The 22,167-nt window shown below is 35.2% G+C and overlaps 3 protein-coding genes across 7 annotated transcripts; 1 reads left to right on the forward strand and 2 right to left on the reverse strand.

The window, feature by feature from the left end:
- slc25a19 (solute carrier family 25 member 19) lies at positions 1-7,325 on the reverse strand. The gene is made up of 7 exons (XM_052553365.1): positions 7,134-7,325; positions 5,338-5,471; positions 4,707-4,862; positions 3,383-3,553; positions 3,059-3,233; positions 2,272-2,402; positions 1-1,633 (listed from the first exon to the last, which is right to left on the reverse strand). Exons 2-7 carry the CDS (start codon positions 5,467-5,469, stop codon positions 1,457-1,459), a joined length of 942 nt encoding a protein of 313 aa, XP_052409325.1. The 5' UTR covers positions 5,470-5,471; positions 7,134-7,325; the 3' UTR covers positions 1-1,456.
- A 1,060-nt stretch (positions 7,326-8,385) lies between these two features.
- On the forward strand, positions 8,386-11,140 carry jmjd8 (jumonji domain containing 8). Its single transcript, XM_052553369.1, has 9 exons — positions 8,386-8,535; positions 8,697-8,786; positions 9,003-9,051; positions 9,147-9,243; positions 9,374-9,442; positions 9,553-9,672; positions 9,785-9,852; positions 9,954-10,088; positions 10,230-11,140. The coding sequence occupies exons 1-9, from the start codon at positions 8,438-8,440 to the stop codon at positions 10,308-10,310; spliced, it is 807 nt and encodes a 268-aa protein (XP_052409329.1). The 5' UTR covers positions 8,386-8,437; the 3' UTR covers positions 10,311-11,140.
- On the reverse strand, positions 8,490-22,114 carry amdhd2 (amidohydrolase domain containing 2). 5 transcript variants are annotated; one of them, XM_052553362.1, is made up of 13 exons: positions 16,518-16,614; positions 15,666-15,785; positions 15,251-15,387; positions 14,966-15,105; positions 14,481-14,535; positions 14,154-14,366; positions 13,991-14,079; positions 13,573-13,717; positions 13,309-13,416; positions 12,767-12,835; positions 12,549-12,650; positions 11,719-11,839; positions 8,490-8,638 (listed from the first exon to the last, which is right to left on the reverse strand). In XM_052553362.1, exons 2-12 carry the CDS (start codon positions 15,746-15,748, stop codon positions 11,766-11,768), a joined length of 1,215 nt encoding a protein of 404 aa, XP_052409322.1. In that variant the 5' UTR covers positions 15,749-15,785; positions 16,518-16,614; the 3' UTR covers positions 8,490-8,638; positions 11,719-11,765. The 5 variants fall into 5 exon arrangements, with proteins under 5 accessions (XP_052409322.1, XP_052409321.1, XP_052409320.1 ...); XM_052553361.1 differs by lacking the exon at positions 8,490-8,638 and adding an exon at positions 18,280-18,295 and having other exon boundaries at positions 11,086-11,839; positions 16,518-16,597; XM_052553360.1 differs by lacking the exon at positions 8,490-8,638 and adding an exon at positions 16,275-16,305 and having other exon boundaries at positions 11,086-11,839; positions 16,422-16,541.
- Between the last annotated feature and the right edge of the window lie 53 nt (positions 22,115-22,167).

A 22,167-nucleotide genomic window follows, 5' to 3' on the forward strand; every position in this document is an offset into this window, starting at 1 on the left:
AAATGTAAATAAAATAATTTTATTAGAAAAATTATTGCTTTTTTTTCTTGCATGTCACTCATTTGTTTGCCATACATTTTTGTAATATGATCATTATGTGTTTTTTATGAAAGCCTGTTTCTGCCACTAAATAAAAAATAAAACAAGGTAATTGCAACTTTTTATGTCACAGTTCAGAATTGCGAGTTCATATCTTCATATCTATCATTCTGACTTCATAAATGAGATATTCTGAGTTATGAACTAGCAATTGCGAGTTATAAAGTCAGAACTGCTTGATATAAACTTGCAATTGTGAGTTATAAACACAATTGTGAGAAAAAAAGTCCGAATTGCGAGACATAAACTCACAATCCTGAGTTTTTTTTCATGAAATTGCGAGTTCATATCTCACAATTCTGACTTTATTAACGCAATTCTGAGAAAAGAAAAGTAAAAACTGCGAGAAGTTGTGAGAAAAAAGAAAGTCATAATTGCATAATATAAACTCACAATTGCAACTTCTAAAGATTTTTATATATATATATATATATATATATATATATATATATATATATAGATCTCACAATTCTGACCATATAATATATATATAATATATATGAGAAAAAAGTAAAAATTGTGAGATATGAACTCGCAATTGTGAGAAAAAAAGAAAGTCAGAATTGTGAAATAAAATGTTGCAATTACCTTGTTTTAATTTGTATTCAGTGGCGGAAACAGACTTCCATAGTTTTTGTATAGAACTACACAGGAGTAAAAGTAAAACCACTATGATCTTACGAAGAGTTTGTTTTTGCTAATGTTAGTGAGAAAGTACAATAAAAAAAAAATACATAAATATGGGCAGAAATAAAGCCAGAGTAACAGGATACATGGAGGTTCAAACTGTTCGAAACTAACTTTATCCGTCCGTAAATAGGGAATATACCATTTTTAAAATGTAATTCATAAAAGCCTTGACCATTCACCATTTAAAAGCCTTAACCATGACATAAAATAAGTAAAAAAATAAAAACAAACAAACAAACCCATAAGACCTGAAATGAATCTATTTGTATAAACCAGATGACTGAATATTTCCTGCACCATATCAAGTATATAGTTTAAATGTTTTTCAAATACAAAACTGCCAAAACTATAAGTTAAGCATTCTGATTTCCAGTGTTATGTATAAAAAATAAATCCTAATTCAGAGTGTAAACCAAAACATGCAGTCATTATGACAAAACTTAAAATCCTAAAATGTGTAACAATGGTTTTCAAGTCTCCAGTCGAGAGACACAAGAGAGGTAGAGCTCACTGTTACACATAAACACAGACATTTCAGCTGACTGTTCAGTTCAGGGCTTCAGCAGAGCGAAGCAGAGGTTAAAATATCTTTCTGGTGAAGTACAACAGCGGTGTATCTTGACTCAGAGTTCCAGCTGATGATCTTACATCTGTAAGGTTTCTCTCACTAGCTGCTCTTGAGGCTGACAATGGCATTGATGAAGAACTCGTACCAGAAGAAGGTGAAGCCTGTGGACATAGCAGCCTTCAGGAGACTCGGGGAGAGCCCCTTAAAGAAACCCCGGAGCCTTTCCTCTCTGCCGATCCTCAGCACACAGTCCACAAATCCATGATACGTCCGCACCTGCACAGAAAACACAAGAAATACGAGTTCATTCCGTGCACTACCATTCAAAAGTGTTTTTGATAATCTCTTAATTATGTTCACCAAGGCGGCATTTATTTGATCAAAAATACAACAATATTGCACAATTTTCAATTTGGATATATTTTAAAATGTAATTTAATCCTATGATCAAAGCTGAATTTTCAGCATCATTACTCCAGTCTTCAGTATCACATGATTCTTCAAGAAATCATTCTGATTGACTGATTTGATGCTCAAGAAAGACTGAATTATCATCAGTTTTGAAAACAGCTGCTGCTTCAGATTTGTTTCAGGATTCTTTTGGAACGGTTCATTTAAATTAGGAATCTTTTGGAACATTCTAAATGTCTTCACAGCCACTATCCATCAATTTAATGCAACCCCTGCTGAATAAAAGTCTTTATTCAGAGTCTTACAGACACCAAACTTTTAATCAAATATGTATTCAGCTCAAAAATGCCTACAATCTACAGGTATACAATAGCAGAAGTGTAATTCTTCAGGTTTAGATATGAATTAGTTACAGTGAAGTTAGCCTAGCAAGCAGACATTGTTATTGTTTGGTTTGAATCTAGTCTTTTTGTTAGCAACTCAGATCTTTAACCTCCACCCACCTGTCCGAACTTCATCCTGGCCTCTTCAAATCCAGCCACTTGAAGTCTCTTTTTGATCAGGTCAAACGGATACGTCATTGTTTTACTGATGACTCCAGCACAACTACCGCTGATCAGACTGTTTAAACCCCCTGAAAACAGACATGACACCACAGCAACATTAACAGCAGCTTACACGAGGCGTCTACTAACAACCACAACAACAAAAGTTTCTATTATCTGAAATACAGCTGAAATAATATGTAAACATTAGATGAGAAACCTAAAAAACGTGAAAATTATAAACGTAAAAAAAAAAAAAAAAAAAAATTAGAAATGTTGCCTTGGGAACTAAATTGAGTTGAGGTTGAAGCGCTAAAATTACTATAAAAAAATAGATTAAAGCTTAACAAAAGAAAAAATCTAACTGAAATAAATAAAAGCACAAAAAACTTATATACAATTCTTATTGGCTGAATAATAAAATAAAGAATTTTATAAAAGCAAACAAATAACTAAAATCTAATAAATAACTAAACTCTAATAAATAAAATAAATAAATAACTAAAAAAAATAAAAGATAAAATGAATAACTTAACTAAAAGAAAAAAAAAGAAAAAAACTAAAAGAAAAATAAATAAATAACAAACAAAAAAAACTAAAATAAAAAAATAAAATAAGTAAAATAAAAAATAAAATATATATGTATATATATATATATATATATATATATATATATATATATATATATTATAATAGTGCATAAAAAAAATACTGAAATGACACATTTTAAAAAGCATACTCTGACCTTTAGATTTGGTGTCTTGGGGCTCCAGAAGATTCTTTAGGATATTATAAAAGAAAAACTGCAAGCCTGCATATGGAAAGACGGCCACTAGGGTGGGTGTGAGGCCCCTGTAGAAGGCGAAGGGCCCCTCTGTGCGGAACATTGAGGCCACGGCATGTCTGAGGTTACGATAGATCTGTACACATGAGAAAACCTTTGAAAACCTGTGGGATTCATTACAGCCTGCCAAAAAGAGATCTGCAGGAATCTTGCACTGATAGGTACTAGAACCATTTTCATTCAGTTATTTATTATGAATGCATTCAGATGCATTTAGACACAGACCTTGGGTTCGCCCTGAGCAGCGAAGCGTGTGCGGAGGGTGTCCAGCGGCTGGCAGGCGACGGTGGCGGAGCAGGCGGCCAGACCCCCGCAGATGAAGTGCACTCCTGGGGTCTGGCTGTTATACACCGTCTTCTTATGGACCAGCTCCGTTAATGCTTCAAAACTCGCAAACTAGGACAAAACAGAGAGAATGTGTCAAATATCTCCAACTGTGTTAAGGATGACCCCTAATGTTTGAGATTTATAAAATACCAAATAGGGTAAGCTACATGTAGAATAGAATTGAATAGAATTGAATATTAACTCATTCACGGCTTCAAGTTCAAAGATGAATAAAACAGAAACAACATTGGGACCTGCATTATTGTTATTAACTAAAACTATTGGAAATTATTTTCAGTAACTCAAATAAAGCTGAAATAAAATATAAAACATTAGACTAAAAACAGAAAATGTAAACAAAAATTAGAAAAATTGTCTTGGCAGCATAATTGAAATAAATGCGTTAAAGTTAACTGAAATGAAAAAAAACTAAAACTGAAGTAAAAATGTAATAGAAAACAAATAAAAACAAATAAAAAAGAAAAGAAAAAAAGGATAAAAATGACAAGCACATAAAAACAATTATATATATATCATAAATCATAAAAGCTATTCAAAATATTTAGAAATAAAACACTGAAATAAAATGAATGATACTAAAATAACAATGATCAGGAATAACTAGATCTTTATTTATGCCAACAAAACTAAAACAAATATAATATAATAGAATAGAATAGAATAGAATAGAATAGAATAGAATAGTAGCAGAACTGAACAGAAGAGAATCTTTGGTAACACTTTAGAATAAGGTTCCATTAGTTAATGTTAGTTAACTACTTTCGTTAACATGAACTAAGCAAGAACAATCCTTCTACAGCATTTATAAGTCTTAGTTCATGTTAATTTCAACATTTACTAATGCATTATTTAAATCAAAAGTTGTGCTTGTTAACATTAGTTAATTCACTGTGAATTACCATGAACTAACTAATTAACGAAGATGAATAAATACAGTAATAAATGTATTATTCATTGTTTGTTCATGTTAATTAATACATTAACTAACATTAACTAATGGAACCTTATTCTAAAGTGTTACCGAATCTTTTTCTACCCTACAATAGAGTCAGTTCACAATTTCCGGTTCAATCTAAGGTCAAAATCTTTTTATGTGGCTCAATAATTAAACAGGAAGATGATTCCTATTTTCCTGGCCTCATCAAAATGTTATATGTATATAAATATATATTATGAATGCATATTATTTATCTCCAAGTACCTGAACTGCCCCATAACACACAGACAGCAGCTGGGCAGGAATGTGACCTTTCCAGAAGGCAGGAAGTCCTTCTTCGGTCATGATACAGCGTGTGGCCTGCCATAAACCCCAGTACTTCCCCTGACGACTCCTCCAGGACACCTGCTCGATCTGTAACTGATGACAGATCAACACACATACACAAAACAGTCAACACCATCCTGTTATATAATACCGTTTGAGTGTGAAGAATTGAAAACAAAAGGTCTAAAAGTGTAACACTGCCACCTTGAGGCCTGTCCATCAGTTTCTACGCCACAGACACTACAAAACAAACTAATTCAATCACAAAACAAGCTCATGGACTGCATCTGAAACCAGTTTGAAGCAGATAAATAGTCTTCTGTGAACTGAGCTGCTCAGCAGAGCCGTGGATTTGGGAGTGGTACTTAAATTCCACGAGAAAACGTGACTCATGTTTTAGGCATGAGGATGCTTATATGAATCAGATGAACTAGAATAGAGACTACTGTGGGAGCTGTGGATGAAAACAGCTTTAGTTGAATGTGTTAATATTTATGTTTTCATATCATTATTATGTACAGTTCGGAAACTCAAGAGCCCTGTGACTCAGTGAAATGAAAGTCCGTACCTGAAACCTGATTTTGACAACATCCAGAGGGCTGATGAGGGCACGGGTGACCATACCCGCCGCTGACCCGGCCAGAGCAGCTTCCTCCGGGGTGAGAGCCGCGGCGGGGGAGTTTGGATCATAGCCCACCATTCCTGCTCAGATCACACACATATATACATAGATATAGATATAGATATAGATATATATAGATATATTAGGGGTGTAACGGTACATGTATTCATACCGGACCGTTTCGGTACAGGGCTTTCGGTATGGTGCACGTGTGTACAGAATGACCGAATGCAATATTTTGTGTGCGGAACATAGGTATATTTTCGTGTGTCCACAGAAACGTATTAAGTGGTGGAAGTCTCCGTGTTCAGCGCAAATCCCGTCCTGCAGCTGATTCTGAAGTTTTCAAAATAGTGATGGGAAGTTCGGCTCTTTTGGCTCAGCTCCCAGAGAAGAGCCGGCTCTTTCGACTCCTGAACCGCTCTTAATTTAGGATTTTTTGTACGCTTTTATTTTACCATAACTTTGCAAAAATTAATGGTTTGTGTGTTGAAAACCCTTTCATGTGCAGTGTTTTTATGAGGATCCTTATAATTGCCTAATTTTGTGCATTATTTTGTTACAAAAACATTATTTTGTTCAATATTTTAATCAAACATTTTATTGCACAAATTAACAACAAAACAGCAAATAAATCCACAGAACTAGAACCAAACTCAAGCAAACAGTATCAATGTCCTCAGTGAAGATTGGCATTAAAAAAAATCATATGCTTCAGCTTTGATGGACTGATTTCTCCTTTCTGTGATTATCTGCCCTGTTTTTGAGAAGATTAAGAAGCCACAATACAGTCTCCCCTCCATTAACATTGTTACGACTCGTTAACTTGCAGTGGAGTGCTGCTTCACTTCATCCCCCTCTCTGTTTTTACATAATGTTATGATCCCATATACTCTCATCTGATTGGCACATCACATCGGCTCATCACATGACCCATCACTATTTCAAAGGGCATCACGCGAGTGTGAACATCACTACAACTAGGAAAAAATGACAGTAATTCAAATGCAGCTCCCGTCGGCATTTAAACAGACCTTTGCTCTTAATTCCGATCGGGCCAACGCTATATTGAAATCTGAGCAGGTCTTAAAACTGAAACTGTTGTTGCTGCACTTTACACTTTGGAAAAGTTATTTATATATTTTAAATATGAGCAGACCTACAAGCTGGGATTGGTAATGCTGCACTGTAATCATAGTTATTTATCCATCCACATCAGCCAAATTTCTGGAAATGTTCCACCCTAATTATAACTTCAGTGGAATACATTTAAATAATTCAAATTATATATTATTATATTAATAAATTATATTATTTATATATATATATATATATATATATATATATATATATATATATTATAATATGAAAGAAAATCACTGTTACTGGTGTGTGGATGGATGACAACTATAGTAGAATTACTAATTTACCAGATAATAAAATGTGTCTTAAAAATAAAATATATTATATGTTTATGATATTTTATATATATGTATATTATGTTTAAAATGTAACAATACTCATGGTAAATGTACTTCTTAACATCAGCGTTTCAAAACCTTCTGAGCTAGATAGGCAGCTTTAGATGGTTTCGTCCGGGACGTGCTTATGATGCCCAAAAATCTTGTCTTGGTAAGCAGCAGCTCTGTATGGTTTGAGACACAGCCAGTGTTGCGCTGCTACTAACGTCACGCACACTAAGCAGACGTTTAAAAAGATAGACTCGTGTTACGTGAACATACCTTCCTTGAGTGTCTACCTCCTCTGTAGAATCCGCTTTTTGTGATGTTCTCTTATGAGTGCAGAGCAGCAGGAGCAGCAGCGGTGTGATGTTAGAGGGCACCTCCTCATGCTCCCTTCATGCTGGACAGCACACACACCAATGACACACACAGCGGCGCCACTGTGTTTACTGACCGTGTTGGATCTCACACTGAACACACTGGTTCCTACCGTCGTACTTTTCATTTCCATTTGAATGCATTTAATATAAACGTTTTATGAATATTGTTATTTGACACAAAAATAAATAATAACATGGTCAAACAATAAAATAAAACAAAAACAATATTTTATAATATTAACTAATATTATTAAAATATTAAAATGTATGCGTAACGCATCCAGCTTCTGAATACAGAAAACATTACAAAGAAAGTTTTAAATAATGCAATTATTTTTAAATCCTTAATACTTATGAAAGATTCAGATATGCTAAAGAATAATGTTTATTACTAATATTATTAGAATATAAAATACTATTCTTAACACATCCAATTTATGAATAATACAAGAAACATTACATATGTGTGTGTGTATATATATATACATAAGCGCATCAGGGAAAGTAATCACAAGCAAAATTATCATCTCAATCATATTAATTATACATATATATCTTGCCTGTTCGTTTTTAATTCATGTTAAATTAATTTATGAAGTTTGTAAGTTTGTAATTTATGAGAATATAAACATGAGCTCATAAAGCTGAGGTGAAAATATTCTTCATTATTGCGTACATAATACAAAACCTGCAAACAGTGAAAATATGAAGCAGATTAACACGTATGACATATCATATCTATAAAATGATATATATAATAAACATTATGCTTTACCACATCTGTATAATACAAGAAACTATATAATAAGATTAATAATAACAAACAATTGTGAACGATAAACAAATGATATGCTCAGAAGTTTATCATAAACATATTCCCATAAACCTAAAATGAAAATATTACCTCCCCAGACACATTAAAAAAATCTTTATTTTTTATTATTGAGTATATAATGCAAAAACATAAAAATAGAATATTTAACGATTATTGTATATAATTACAATTAACAAAATAAAAAAGTAAGAGTCTATTCTGCTGTATGACTTGTGAGGCCCCGCCCACATCCCGGTGTGGCCTCCGCTGATTGGTCAATGACGCGCTGCTGAAACCAGGAACTGAGGTTCGAGGCACTTTGAAAGCGGTCGATGGTGGAACAATCAGGTGGTGTCATGTGCGTTATTTCGGACAGGTGATAAAGAAACATGGATCTGGCTGTCAGGGCTCTTTTACTACTCCTCTTAGTGCAGTTACCGGCTTCATCTCACTGCACTGACGCCCCCGGTGGAGATGATGGAGGATGGTGAGAGAAATACCGTATGGTGTCTCAAACCGAGCCAGTCACTTTGTTTCGAAACACAGACACCGTGCTCCATCTCAAATCCGGACTCCATGCAATTGACCACCTAATAAAATTAAATAAAAAAAGCTTTGTGAGTGAAATTAATTCTACTTGTTTTTCAGGGGACTGGATTCCAAAATTGAGGATGAAGGCGAGTGCAACATTGAGATCAGAGATGCGAACTCAATAACACACACAGAGTTTATGGAAGAGTAAGAACAACACACACACACATTCAGAGTTGATAGCGTTTAGACATTTAAGTCACGTAAAAAAATGCATTGAATTGTTTTATGTATTTAGTTTATCCTGGAAAGCAGATCTTATACAAATTCAAATCTTAAACGATAATAAATTAAATAGTAATAAAAAAAATATATTAAATATTACAATCTGAATATATATACTTTTTTTATTTCATTTTACAGGTATGCTTATGCAAAACCAGTTATACTCCGAGGGCTTACAGATAACACAGTAAGATTGTGGTTTAACTGTATCTCAGGTGTTAATTGCTGTAAGTTCTAATTGATTCGTTCCTAACAGTGCTGTGTTCTGATTGGTTGTTCCAGAAGTTCCGCATCCTGTGTTCCAAAGCAAATCTGTTGAGAGAATACGCAGAGAAAACGGTCCGTCTCAGCACGGCCAATACACACTCATACAGGAAAGGTAGACGCATATACACACTTTCACATATTCTTTTCAGGTGCATGGCCAATAAAATCATACTGAGCCCAGACAGTAGTGTAAGTGATTTATATTGCTCTGTTATATTTCCCATATCTTTTTCTTTTAATAGTGGATGTGCGGTTTGAAGAGTTTGTGAAGTTCCTGTTGACCCCTCAGCCTGAAGACATCCTGGGCAGTGGTCAGTTCTCTCTCATCCTTTGCACACACACACTAAATCAGCACTTTCTACACGCTTTCCCCACTGTGCATGCATGATTATTTCATAATGTGTGTGCATTTGCATTTCAGATACGCTGTACTTCTTCGGGGACAATAACTTCACGGAGTGGCATTCGCTGTTTGAGGAGTATAAAGCGCCACCCTTTTCTCTTCCATTCATGCATCCTGCATATAGCTTTGGGATTGCTGGTATGTGTGCAAATACATATTCTCTGATCCAGCTAATTAGTTCTTTAAAGGTTCACCCAAAAATGTGTGTTTGCATGCTTAGTGAATGAGACCCAATGTCCCTCTCCTGCAGGACCAGGTACTGGCGTCCCGTTTCACTGGCATGGTCCCGGCTACTCTGAAGTTATCTACGGCAGGAAGGTCGGTGGACCTCTAAACTCAGACAAATGCATTATTTACAGCTTAAGTACAGATGTAATTTTCCCTGTCTGTATATATACTGATGTGCTCGTGTTCTCCAGCGTTGGTTTCTTTACCCCCCTGACGAGGCACCTGAGTTCCATCCCAACTACACCTCTCTCTCCTGGGTTTCTCGGTCCTACCCAAACCTGCCGCTCCACCAGAGGCCCCTGGAGTGCACCATACGACCCGGAGAGGTGAGGTTAACAAACCTTTCTTCTTTTTGAGCAGGGTGCAATTTGAACCCATCTATACACTTCATCACTAGGCACTAAATAAGGGTTGAAGTACAGTCAAAATCATGTATTCCAGAGATGAAACCCAATGTTTTTGTACAGGTGCTGTATTTTCCAGATCGTTGGTGGCATGCAACTCTAAATCTGGACACCAGCGTTTTCATTTCAACTTTTCTGGGATGAAGACTGATGTGGTGGTCACTAGGGCTGGGTGGTATATCGAGTTTGTAAAAGCGGTATGGAATGAAGCAATGCTGTTTTTATCGATATACAGTAGTTTGGCATGAGCGCATCCGAATAATAGCAGAGGACACGGAGCTCCTCCGGGGAAAGTGCATAATCCAATTTGTCCTAAACGTGAGACATACGTTATATTAAGGGCTTTAAAATAACTAATGTTAACTATAAGATATAGTTAAGATGTATAGTTTAATGAGGCTCACCCCTTCAGATGCAAATATGTCGTGTCAAATGTAGAATTTTAAACCTACACGTAAGTGTACTTTATGATCGCAGATCACAGCAATGGGGTTTTTAAATATGAAATGCAATTAATCTGTTCTATTGTGTTCATTGACTTATTTTTAGTTGAGTGAATTGAACTTTGTTTTCAGATTGTAATGTTGTTACAATGTTGGAATGTAATGTGTTTTTAGTCCATTTTTTGCACATAACGGATAACAGCCTACTTTCACTGTATTTGTTTTCATTGCCTTTAATATAAACATTGTTTAACTGGACAACATTGGGCAGGATGTAAAATATATATGTATATTGCATTTATGGTATTGCATAGCCCAGCTCTAGTGGTCACACACCATGTGTGTTTGATTCGAAGGACCGATCAAGGATTTGTTGATCAGAGGACCAACTCAGAGGAGTTTGACTCCGTTTGAAGTCAAGCCATCAGTCCATTAACTTGAACTATATCATTTTTAAATAGAAGATGCTTTCAATGTGAGATTTAAGTAATTTTTTTAATAAAGTTGTGTTGTCAAGACATAAGATTTGAATTCTTTGTATTGGGTTTTAATGTTGCGTTGAATTATACTGAAAATCGGTGTAAGCTGGATATCTTTAATGCATCTATCATGTGCATCTTCCTCATTCACGCTCACAAAAATACATTTTTATCAATATACTGAAAATATAATACTGAAAACTGTGTGTCCTTAAAAATGTCTACAAATAAAAAGAACAGAATATAAACATCATTGAAATCAGTTGGTTAAACTGTCCAGTTTCACATCAGATTGGGAGCACTGGGTTATGTAGGTTAAAATACTGGACCCTTAAGGTTTTTTTTTTACTTTTGTTTTTCACATTTGAACAAGTTAGATTTGTGTTCGACATCCACACACACCCATGAAATAAAAATGATTTCTGGCTCTTTTTTTTGAATGCCCTAAGATGCATTCAGCTACAGTACATGAGCATAAAGAGTGTCATAACAGTGTTTGAATATATGTAGTAGTTCTTATATTCAGGAATCAATCAACAGAATTAAATGTAATGAGACAGAATAACATGTATGTTTTTGCACTGATGTGTCTTGGTGATCCAAGTCCGAAGACAGAAAAAAAATTCTAACCAAAAAACTCTTAGCGATCCCAGCCGAAGACAGTCGTCCGGATGATGTCACTTCCTCCAGACCTGCTGTCCAGCAATGTAGGTTTCCCTGACTGTCAGTGTGTCATCAAGCACAATGAAATCTACAAAACAACACACATAACTCAATGAATTTCATATCAAAAACACTTCATTCTGAACACGTCATCTATCCAGTGGATACAATTATGTCTTAATAACACCTAAAATGTGCAATTGGATCTTCATATATTCTAGTATATGCTTCTCTATCAAAGAGGATCACATATGATGACAGGAAAATCACAGCAAAAGTGGCAATGCTGTGATTTGCTATTAACACATTAAATGCACTTGAGCTTTTCTGAATATTGTGTATGAGTTTAAAGGAGTAATTCACCCAAAAATGAAAATTTACTTCTTCGTCTGAATGAATTTAGAGAAATTTTGTATTGCTCACCAATGGATACTCTACAGTGAATGGGTGCCATCAGAATGAGAGTCCAAACAGCTAATAAAAACATCACAAATTAATCCACCACTCCAGTCCATCAATTAATGTATTGTGAAGCAAAAGGCTGCAGGTTTGTAAGGATCAAATCCATCTTTAAGGCGTGTTTGGACTCTCATTCTGACGGCACCCATTCACTGCAGAGGATCCATTGGCGAGCAAGTGCTCACTTTCACCAAATCTGTTTTGATGAAGAAACAAACTCATCTTGGATGGCTTGAGGGTGAGTAAATTTTCAGTAACTTGTCATTTTTTTGAGTGAACTGTTCCTTTAATAAGTGACTGTCAATTTTAAAATAAGCCCCAAAAAGACCTATTTATACCTGCATCAGTGCCGAACTCCAGAGTTCCCTTCCTGTGACTGATACCCAGCAGCTGAGCAGGATGCAGTGATGCAGCTTCTAATGCAGCTTCTACTGTACAGCCTACACACTCAAACACAAACAGCAGTATAAAACATCTAGGATGGACACACAAAGTGCTGTAATAGAATAACATGCAACCAGGTCCTACATGCGAGCTTAATCAGACACACACTGACCTGACACCTCTCTGAAGTGTCTCACACACATGTCCATGGTCGCAATACTGCCACTCAGAATTGTAGTGCCTGAAATTGTGTATGCATGAATAAAACATACTGTTAATGGAAATTTCTCTAGAATAGCACCACAAATCTATGTAAACAAAACACTCAAAATCATCACATAAATAAGAGCAATAGGCCTTTCATATTCATATTTTTCATATTAAAACACTTATGCTAAATAATTATAGCTTTATTAAAAAATACTCTAAACTCTCAACAGAGGTAATATTACAAAGAATTTTACTCAAACTTTGAGTAAAAGCAAGGTTGGAAATGCCTTTCACCTTCTGAATTTAATTTAAATAATCTAATCTAATTTAAATAATAATAATAATAAAGATATAAATCGGCAAAGAGAAATTGGCCCAAATTCAAAGTGCAAAGTTAAACTTAACACTGCTCCACTGACATACAAACAATTTATTACTACAGTAAATATAAGATGCATCTGGGTTAGTTTGCTACACACAGAGTAGGAAGAATATGATGCTGACCTGCGACGTAAGCGTGAAGGCCCTGGATGTCAATCTGCTGCTGTCCGAGTGAGTGTTGACCAGGAGGCAGACCCATCGCTGTCACAGCGTCAGTGACCAGCACCAACCCTGCCACACACACACACACACACACACACTATACTTACACATGGTTTAACTCACTAATTAATTACAGAGAGAATTTGACAGGGATGCATGCATTAAAATGTTTTGTAATGTATTATACGATCAGTTTTATTAACACATTTGTGTGTGTGTGAATACCAGCAGGATGAGCTCTGTATGCGATGCGCAGCGCTGCAGGGTGTGTGTGTATCCCGTCTGCGATCATACCGTAGTAAACCATCCGACCTGGTGGAATACGGTCACTTGTAAGCAATCCCACAATGCCTGGGTCTCTGTGATGAAACTATAACAAGACAAAATGTTAAATACCTGGTGTGTTGGTATGCATCTCCACATTTTAAAACTATTTAGATTTTTTGGGTATAAATTTATTTGTTTGCATGGTGCGATTGCATCCTCAGAATATGGTCTTATTCTAAACATGCATATGTGTGCACAGACTTACAGTATGTAATCAAATGCAAATAACTGTTAATTACTGAATGTGCATGAGTGTATGTATGCCATTGCATTAATATGTACGGTATGCGTATGTGTGTGTGTGTGTGATACTAACCGGCAACATGGCATTAAATAAGTGCGTTATGCACATGGCTCCATTCTGCACAGCCTCTTCAGCCTGAGAGAGATCAGCCATAGAGTGACCTGGAAAGAGAAATGTTCAACCAGTTGAGAAATTGGATCAGAAATAATAAGAAAGAAAGAAATCACATACGCACCAAGTGACACCACTATGCCTCTTCCTGACAGCTCACGGATTGCAGCCGCGCTATTGGCTAGTTCTGGTGCAAGGGTCACCAAGGCGACATTGTCCAGGTGCCCATAAGTCTCCATCAGGTCGGCCACGCCCCCCGCTTTAAAAGTGCGGAGGAACTTAGGAGGGTGAGCGCCTCTCTTCTGTTCACTGATGAACGGCCCCTCCAGATGAATACCTGAAACAAAAATGTTTTTTTATTGTTTCAGTTTTAGTTTAAAAATCCAGGTCAACACACATTACAATTTGAATTAAGTAAATAAAGTCTATTTATTTTGGGTGCACATCTTGCCTAAAACTCCTGCCCCTTCAGGCCCACCGTCCTGAACTCTGAGCTCAGGAATGACCTGTGGAGAGAACGACAGCAGCATTGATAGTGTTAAAATATTTGGCAGCACAACTGTTTTCAACACTGATAATAAAAGGAAATGTTCCTTGAGCAGTAAATCAGCATATTACACTGATTTCATTTCTGAAGGATCATGTGACACTGAAGACTGGAGCAATGATGCTGAAAATACAGCTTTGATCACAGGAATACATTTGAAAATATATTTAAGTAGAAAAGTTATTTTAAATTGAAATAATATTTCATGATATTACAGTTTTTACTATATTTTTGATCAAATAAATGCAGCCTAATAGCATGAGAGCACAAAAAAGTTCCAGCATTCTGAAGATATGAAGATACAGAGATATCTCAAGGAAAAAGAGCAGAGATGTATTTGTGTGTGCGGTTGAGCATCTGAGAGGCTAATGAAGATGTATAGATTGTACCTTATGGTATATTTCCGGTGGAGACGTGACCAGGGTGGGGCAGAAGGAAGTGACCCCGTGTTCTAGAATCTTTTTGGCCACCTGAGCCACGCCTCTTCTGATGTCACCACTGGCCTGGGAGAAGTCGATGCCATATCCACCTATGAGTGTGAAGAGGGGAGGAGCTTAGCATTACAAGATATCAGTGAGAACACAGCAACTTTTACATAAACTGGTGGAGGTAACAATTTCAACTTGCTGTGTACTTCCTCATTAGCTTTATGCAGGTTTCAGAGTCTTGTTTACCATTTATCTGTAAATCTATGAATCCAGGTGCAATGATTTTTTTCCCGCAGTCAACTTTGTGATCTGCATAACCCTCTTCATCGAAAAACAGCTTCTCTGGGTTCAGAATCTTGCCCTCGCGGACCCACAGGTCTTCCCTACAAACACACAGATTTCCCCTCAAAATCATAAACGTACAAAAGTCTAGATTTAATCTGCGGTCAGATATTAATCATAATGTTATAACCAGCTTTCAAACAAATAATATTAAACCAAGTGATTGAATTAATACATTTATAATATCCAAAATCTAAAACAATAGTTATTGTTTTGTTAAAGGCCCCTGTTAGCCTCTGAATCCTTTAGCTTAGAAAGATATAATTGTAAAATATAATTATAATTGTAAAGAAATGAGAGGTAGGCTATCATATGTTACCATTGCAGTCTTTGGTCTTTCAGTATCCTACAGTTCACAAACTGTGTGATCGGGGCGTCTGAGACACTCTTATTGGACGGCATCTCTCCCGAAATCCCACCGCTAACACTTTAAAACACCCTGTGAAGAGAAACCAGAAATATCAGCTCTTTCCAGTGGACTATCTTAGTTTTGTTTTATTCCCTGGACATCTTGAACACACAGACACACACAGATTATCAACGTTCATATGACAATTTAAATGATTTAATGCATTACTGTAGTCTTCAAATAAATCATCTTGGTTTTATTTAGTCATTGGTCATCTTACATCAACACAGAACACATGAGAAACAGAAAGCACTTTCATAAACGTGTATGGTGCAAACTTTCTGAAGGTGCTATAATATGATTATTGTTTTAGCACTTATATGATCAATAAGCACTTTTTAGGTACTTTTCATATGTATTATTAAAAGTGATATGCAAATAAACTTACCTGACCTCCATTAAACACAACGATTTAACAAACATTGCCTTTTTGAGCACGTTTTTTTTTTTTTTGTGACATAAATGTCACATAACATTTAACTGAACTGTCAAACTAATTCTCCCAGTAAAGAAACTTACCATGTAAACCGAAATCCTGATCTTTCGACATCTGCATTAATATTATAATAGTTATTTTTTATTATTTAGCACATAATGGCACCGTTTTTAAAACAAGCGGTGCTCTTACACTGTTACAATGTTGCAGCAGAAGGTAAACAAACACACCGGAAGTACGGATCGAGCTTTTCATTCATTCACCTAACAGATACCGGATCATGACACGAATATGACTACCAGCTGCATTTCAATAAACAATCTTACCGTTGATTCACATACTTTTACTCTGATTCGTGTTTTTTCGGAAGTCAGTACACTGCCCAGTGCGTCACGCGCACCGTCAGCTGATGAGAAGGCGTGGCCAAAGCACGTGTTAAAAACCGCAACATAAATACAAACAAAAGGGAAAAATACTAAATAAATAAATACAAAATTGATTTTTAAAGACACAAGTTCAACAATATCTAAAAAACTTTCTTTTTTTTTAAATAAGAAAGCTGTAAAATTTGTTACAATTATAATGTTTATTTATCCAACTTTATTTCTATCATCATATCTGTATGATGAGTATTATTATTACAACAGAAATACAACAGTTTTTGTTTATCCTAATCTACCACCAGCTGCAATTCTATAAAAAAAACAAAATAATAATAATAATATCCTCTTGAGAACCCCAAAAAAAGAGAAGTTTTTGTTAGATTTTTATGTCATTACATTGATTTGAGCATAAGAAACAAATTAATGGCATGCATTGGCAAAAACAATATTTTATTTATTTATTCACTGATTGGATTTCAGGCTATTTTTAACCAAACTTTGTACAAAGCTGATTCTCAAAGCTGATTCTCAACTATGTTGTATCACGATATAGGCTAACAGAATGAATTGATACTATTTTACTTTATGTAATGTGTGTAAAATGTCCATAAAATTAGTTTTCCTATTCTATAAATTGTATCTATGCATTGCATAAAGTGCTCTTGGGGCAAACCATTATGAAAAATATGTGTAATAATGGGAGTCATAACTTGGCAACATTTTCATAAGAATATGTCATATTTTATAGAAATACTGATCTGTAATTTAGCTTGTTGTGTTTCCCCAAAATCCTTATTAACATGATGTTTGTCCTGGTGTCAAACATTATACATACATACATTGAATAAAGTGCCATGTTTACTTAGGTAAAAGCAGGTTCTGTTTGTGACAACTTACCCTACATGTGTGTTTCTGTTTACAGAACTATATTTTACTGACAATAAAAGTGGAAATGCTAAATAGATTTTGTGTGCAACAAAGATTTTGTAACTTTTCTTGTATAGGATTTGTCTATACACAAATTTGAACAAACCCATCAGAAAAAGAAACATTGTGTTATTGTGACCTTGACCTCTCGGATCATGCAAAAGTACTTAAGAAAATACACAAAATCAAAGCCAGTGGAATAAAAGGCAAATATAGTAAGAACACATGATAACAGAGTCCCTTCCATTCACTTCCATTTGTAAACCACTGACCGCAATAATGTCAAGCACAGGTTACTTTATTTCAGCCACTTTTTTGGAGAGAGGCTACACATTGTTTTTGGTGCATATTAATATCGAAGGACATATGTGAGCTGCCGGCTTTACCGTGGGACACGAACCACTCACACCCGCGTCATTACTGTTGGGAACAGCCCTGCAGGGCCAAACACACGCCTTCATCTCCCGCCAAACCTCTAACCTGTGTCAGACAGCTGGCCTCTCACATTCACAACATCACACATTAAGAAAAATAGAGCAAACAAACTCTCTTCATTACTGAAACACCACATCAGAGTATTCGAGGTAATGCTGCCGCTGCTGTTATGTTGTGGAAGTTTGTTTGTTAAAACAGACCGTTAGATTAGATGAAATCCATTTCTATTTGATATAGTTAATGAGTCCTACAGAGATGACTGAAAAAGGGACACAAGCACATTAATGGGCATTATTGGTGAATGCAACATATTAAGCATTATTTGTGAATATTACTTACTTACCAAAGGGTTTAAATTATCCAATAAAAGTAAAAAAGAGGAGGAGGGCAGGTTAAACTGAGGGTTAACTAAAAAGGAAAAACAGAGAACAAAAATATAATAATGTAAAAAAGTATAAAATATTATAAATGTATTAAACAATACTGTAACAATTAATGAAATGTACTACAGAATTGTCCGCTCTTAACATTAAATATTGTTACTATTCTAATAAATATTAATGTTATTAGCTATTACTTTAATTAATAGTAATTATTTGTTAGTGATGAAATTATTGACTAATTATTCAATTAATTTACATTTTTCTATTTACTTTTAAACCGTTCGGTTAAAACCAAATCTTTCAGAGCTAAATCAAATAAATAAACAGGAAAATACAGAGATATTAATGACAACTAGAAGATATACAAATATAAAACAATTCTTTATAGAACATATTAAAAACAACATAAACATGTCATGTCATGAGCATTTTTTTATTCATAAATGAATCACATTTGCCTTTATTTGCATTGATGGCCCATGAAGAATCTTTAAAGGGGGGGTGAAATGCTATTTCATGCATACTGAGTTTTTTACACTGTTAAAGAGTTGGATTCCCATGCTAAACATGGACAAAGTTTCAAAAATTAAGTTGTACGTTTGAAGGAGTATTTCTGTTCCAAAAATACTACTTCCGGTTTGTCACACGTTTCTGAAAGTTTTTTTCGAGTATGGCTCTGTGTGACGTTAGATGGAGCAGAATTTCCTTATATGGGTCCTAAGGGCACGTCTGCCGGAAGAGCGCGCTCTCCCGTATAGCACAGCACTGAGAGCACAGACATTCACTGATCAGAGCGAGAGCGTCGCGAAATGTCACAAAAGAAGTGTGTTTTTGGTTGCCAGGGCAAGACAACCCTGCACAGATTACCAAAAAAAAACAGCATTAAGGGACCAGTGGATGGAGTTTATTTTTACAGAGCATCAACGGAGTTGTGCAAGTGTTTGTGTTTGTTCCCTGCATTTCGAAGATGCTTGTTTTACAAACAAGGCCCAGTTTGACGCCGGATTTGCGTATCGTTTATTTCTTAAGGATAATGCAGTCCCAACGGAAAAGGGTCACGATCGTGTGTTGGAACCGCATGCGGTGAGTAAAACTGCTTCAAATATCTCTGTGTTGTTAACTTAGCTATCGGCGCGTAAGCACATCAAGTAAACAACATGCGATGTTGTCATCAAACTGCACTTTCCACTTGTACAGCTTAAAAAAAAAAAAAAAAAAAAAAAAAAAAAAGACAACATAAAGTGGAACTTAGTCATTTTCCAAAACCGCTAAGCAAATATATACAGTTTCAGTACTTACCACATAGAGACGTCCTGCTGTAGTTGTTGCTGCTGCTGCTCTTGTTAAATTTCAGCTGAATCATAAATAAACGGCTGAATCTGACTGTTAGCCATGCTTTGTTTTGGATGATGTTTTTTCCTCACGGTAATGTCACAGCTTTCACCTCTCAACGCAAAAGCCTACTCGCGCTCGTGATTCTTTAGCTCCGCCCACACGTCACGCTTCCAGTCGTTCAGGTTTTTCCAGGAAAAATCGGTACAGACTATCTTTCTCTTATGAACATAATAAAACTAAAGACTTTTTGGAGTTATGAAGGATGCAGTACTACTCTATAGGTACTCAAGATTAACAGGAGATTGAGTGAAAACGAGCATTTCACCCCCCTTTAACATCCATAAAATCTTTTATTTGCAGAAAATGTTATGAAGAGTGGGAAAATGTTTTTTTATATTCTTCACACTAAAATATTTTTATTTTAAGAACAGTTAATTAAAAAAAAAATCTATGACATCACTGAAAAAAAAAAATGATAAAAACAAACAAATAAATTTTTATTATTAAAGAATGTAAAGCATTTCAAATTTTCAAATTTACATTCTTAAAATGGTAATATGACCTCGCTATTGTTTATGCATGTATTTGTGTAGCTGTATGTTTCTGCATGGGTGTGTTGTTTGGTCTGTCTAGGAGCTCAAGCATCACCTCACTGAAGGCTGCCCCGGCATGCTTGACCTGATGATTAGATGTATTAAAGCGCGTGGGTGAGGGGTGTGTTTGTGCATGTGTTTACTGTGTGTGTGAGCGGATGTTTTAAGGGGGTGTCACTGACGTAAATCCTTAAGGCATAAACTCAGTGCTCGTTATAGGCCAGAGGTTGAGAAGTGAGCTAACTGATTAATTTAAAGTGATAAAATGCGTCATTCATTCAATGTGTGATGAAGTGTCAACTTGAAGGCCATGTATCTGTACGCTGTCACGTAGACGGTCTACGTCCAAACCTTTTATAGTGTCTCATGGTCCAGATTCTATAGTGAATCTAGAGTATTGTTAGGCCAGGCTTGTTAAACATCAACAGCAAACTATAAATGTGATTCATTGAGACTGGAAATCGGTGTAAAAAATCTCAGTAAGAATTAGCATCATGTAAGGATATTTTGTGTGAATATAGTAGGCCTAGAATCCCACATCCAAGTTTCATAACACACATCACACACAAAATAATGCAATAAACATTTATTTAACAACATAAGGTGTAAAATAAACTAATAATGTACATTAATTTATTTAAATGAAAGAAAAAAAACATTCCGGTCAATTTACGTTTTTTTACTGTAAATGATAAATTTTCTTTTAGACTCCCCAAAACTGTACATTTATTAGTATGTTACTGTCAAATAACATATAACATCCCATTAGATCTATTACTTTTCCTCTGTACATGGACTCCAACTGTAAACAAGTGTTATATTTAAAAATGTGCTGGCTCTTCCAAGCTTTAGAATACAGTGTTCCTGTGGCTCAGTGGTAGAGCATTGTGTTAGCAGTGCAAAAGGTTGTGGGTTCAATTCCTAGGGAACAGACATACTGAAAAAAAATAAAATGTCTATCCTGAATGCACTGTAAGTTGCTTTACATAAAAGCATCTACTAAATGTAGATGCTATAATGGCAGTGAATGGTGGTTGAGATTTTAAAGCAAAATAAAGTGAGTTCATCCATCATAAAGTGTATTTTTTTATTAAGAGTGATTAATAAAGAAAGACCTTTATTAGCTGGTTCAGAAGAACCAGAACAGAAGCTAGATATTACAGTTTATATAATTGCAAATATGGATATTTTTTTTACACAAATGCATTGCTTCACTTATTAACCCCCGGAGGCATGTGGAATACTTTTTATTATGGATGGATGCACTTTATAGGACTTCAAAATCTCAACTCCCAATCACTGCCATTATAAAAATTGGATGAGCCAGGACATTTTTGAATGTAAATCTGATTGATATACACCTAGGATGTCTTGAGGGCGAGTAAATCATGGGGTCATTTTTATTTTTGGGTTATTTGTCCCTTTAAGTGGAAGCAATAAAATTACTAACTGAAAAAAAAATTAACTAAAAACAAACATTAAATTAAAACCAAAACTGAAATAAAAAATAAACCGGAATAGTAATATAACAAAAAAATAATAATGACTAATACACATACTGTAACAAAATACTATAAATTAAATAAAAATAAAAATAAAAACCAAAAATATATAAAATACTGGAATATATAATAGTGAATAATAGAAATGACAACTACAAAACTTTAACCAATACTATCAATGAATTAAACTTACAATGAATGTATCTATTAAATCATTAAATATTATTAGAGATAGAGAGAGAGAAAGTGAGAGAGTATATAAATAATACCAAAAAGACAATGTTATGCACTTAATAAGTTCAGTTAATTCTGGTGTCCACGGGTCTCAGCTCACCTGTGGGAGGGTGTTGTAGTTGTTCACGGGTCTCAGCTCACCTGTGGGAGGGTGTTGTAGTTGTTCACGGGTCTCACTTCACCT

The sequence above is a fragment of the Carassius gibelio genome, chromosome A3 (genome assembly GCF_023724105.1).
Source record: "Carassius gibelio isolate Cgi1373 ecotype wild population from Czech Republic chromosome A3, carGib1.2-hapl.c, whole genome shotgun sequence".
Classification (NCBI taxonomy): Eukaryota; Metazoa; Chordata; class Actinopteri; order Cypriniformes; family Cyprinidae; genus Carassius; species Carassius gibelio.

Excerpts from the sequence above, each read along its gene's own strand:
- jmjd8 (XM_052553369.1), top strand. The coding sequence starts at position 8,438 with ATGGATCTGGCTGTCAGGGCTCTTTTACTACTCCTCTTAGTGCAGTTA. Across the intron at positions 8,536-8,696 it reads GGTGGAGATGATGGAGGATG|GGGACTGGATTCCAAAATTG; the intron begins GTGAGAGAAATA and ends CTTGTTTTTCAG. Across the intron at positions 9,673-9,784 it reads ATATAGCTTTGGGATTGCTG|GACCAGGTACTGGCGTCCCG; the intron begins GTATGTGTGCAA and ends CCTCTCCTGCAG.
- slc25a19 (XM_052553365.1), bottom strand. The coding sequence starts at position 5,469 with ATGGTGGGCTATGATCCAAACTCCCCCGCCGCGGCTCTCACCCCGGAG. Across the intron at positions 4,863-5,337 it reads TTGTCAAAATCAGGTTTCAG|TTACAGATCGAGCAGGTGTC; the intron begins GTACGGACTTTC and ends ATCTGTCATCAG. Across the intron at positions 3,554-4,706 it reads TGTGTTATGGGGCAGTTCAG|TTTGCGAGTTTTGAAGCATT; the intron begins GTACTTGGAGAT and ends GTTTTGTCCTAG.
- amdhd2 (XM_052553362.1), bottom strand. The coding sequence starts at position 15,748 with ATGCCGTCCAATAAGAGTGTCTCAGACGCCCCGATCACACAGTTTGTG. Across the intron at positions 15,106-15,250 it reads CATAGATTTACAGATAAATG|GTGGATATGGCATCGACTTC; the intron begins GTAAACAAGACT and ends TCACACTCATAG. Across the intron at positions 13,718-13,990 it reads TATTTAATGCCATGTTGCCG|TTTCATCACAGAGACCCAGG; the intron begins GTTAGTATCACA and ends GTCTTGTTATAG.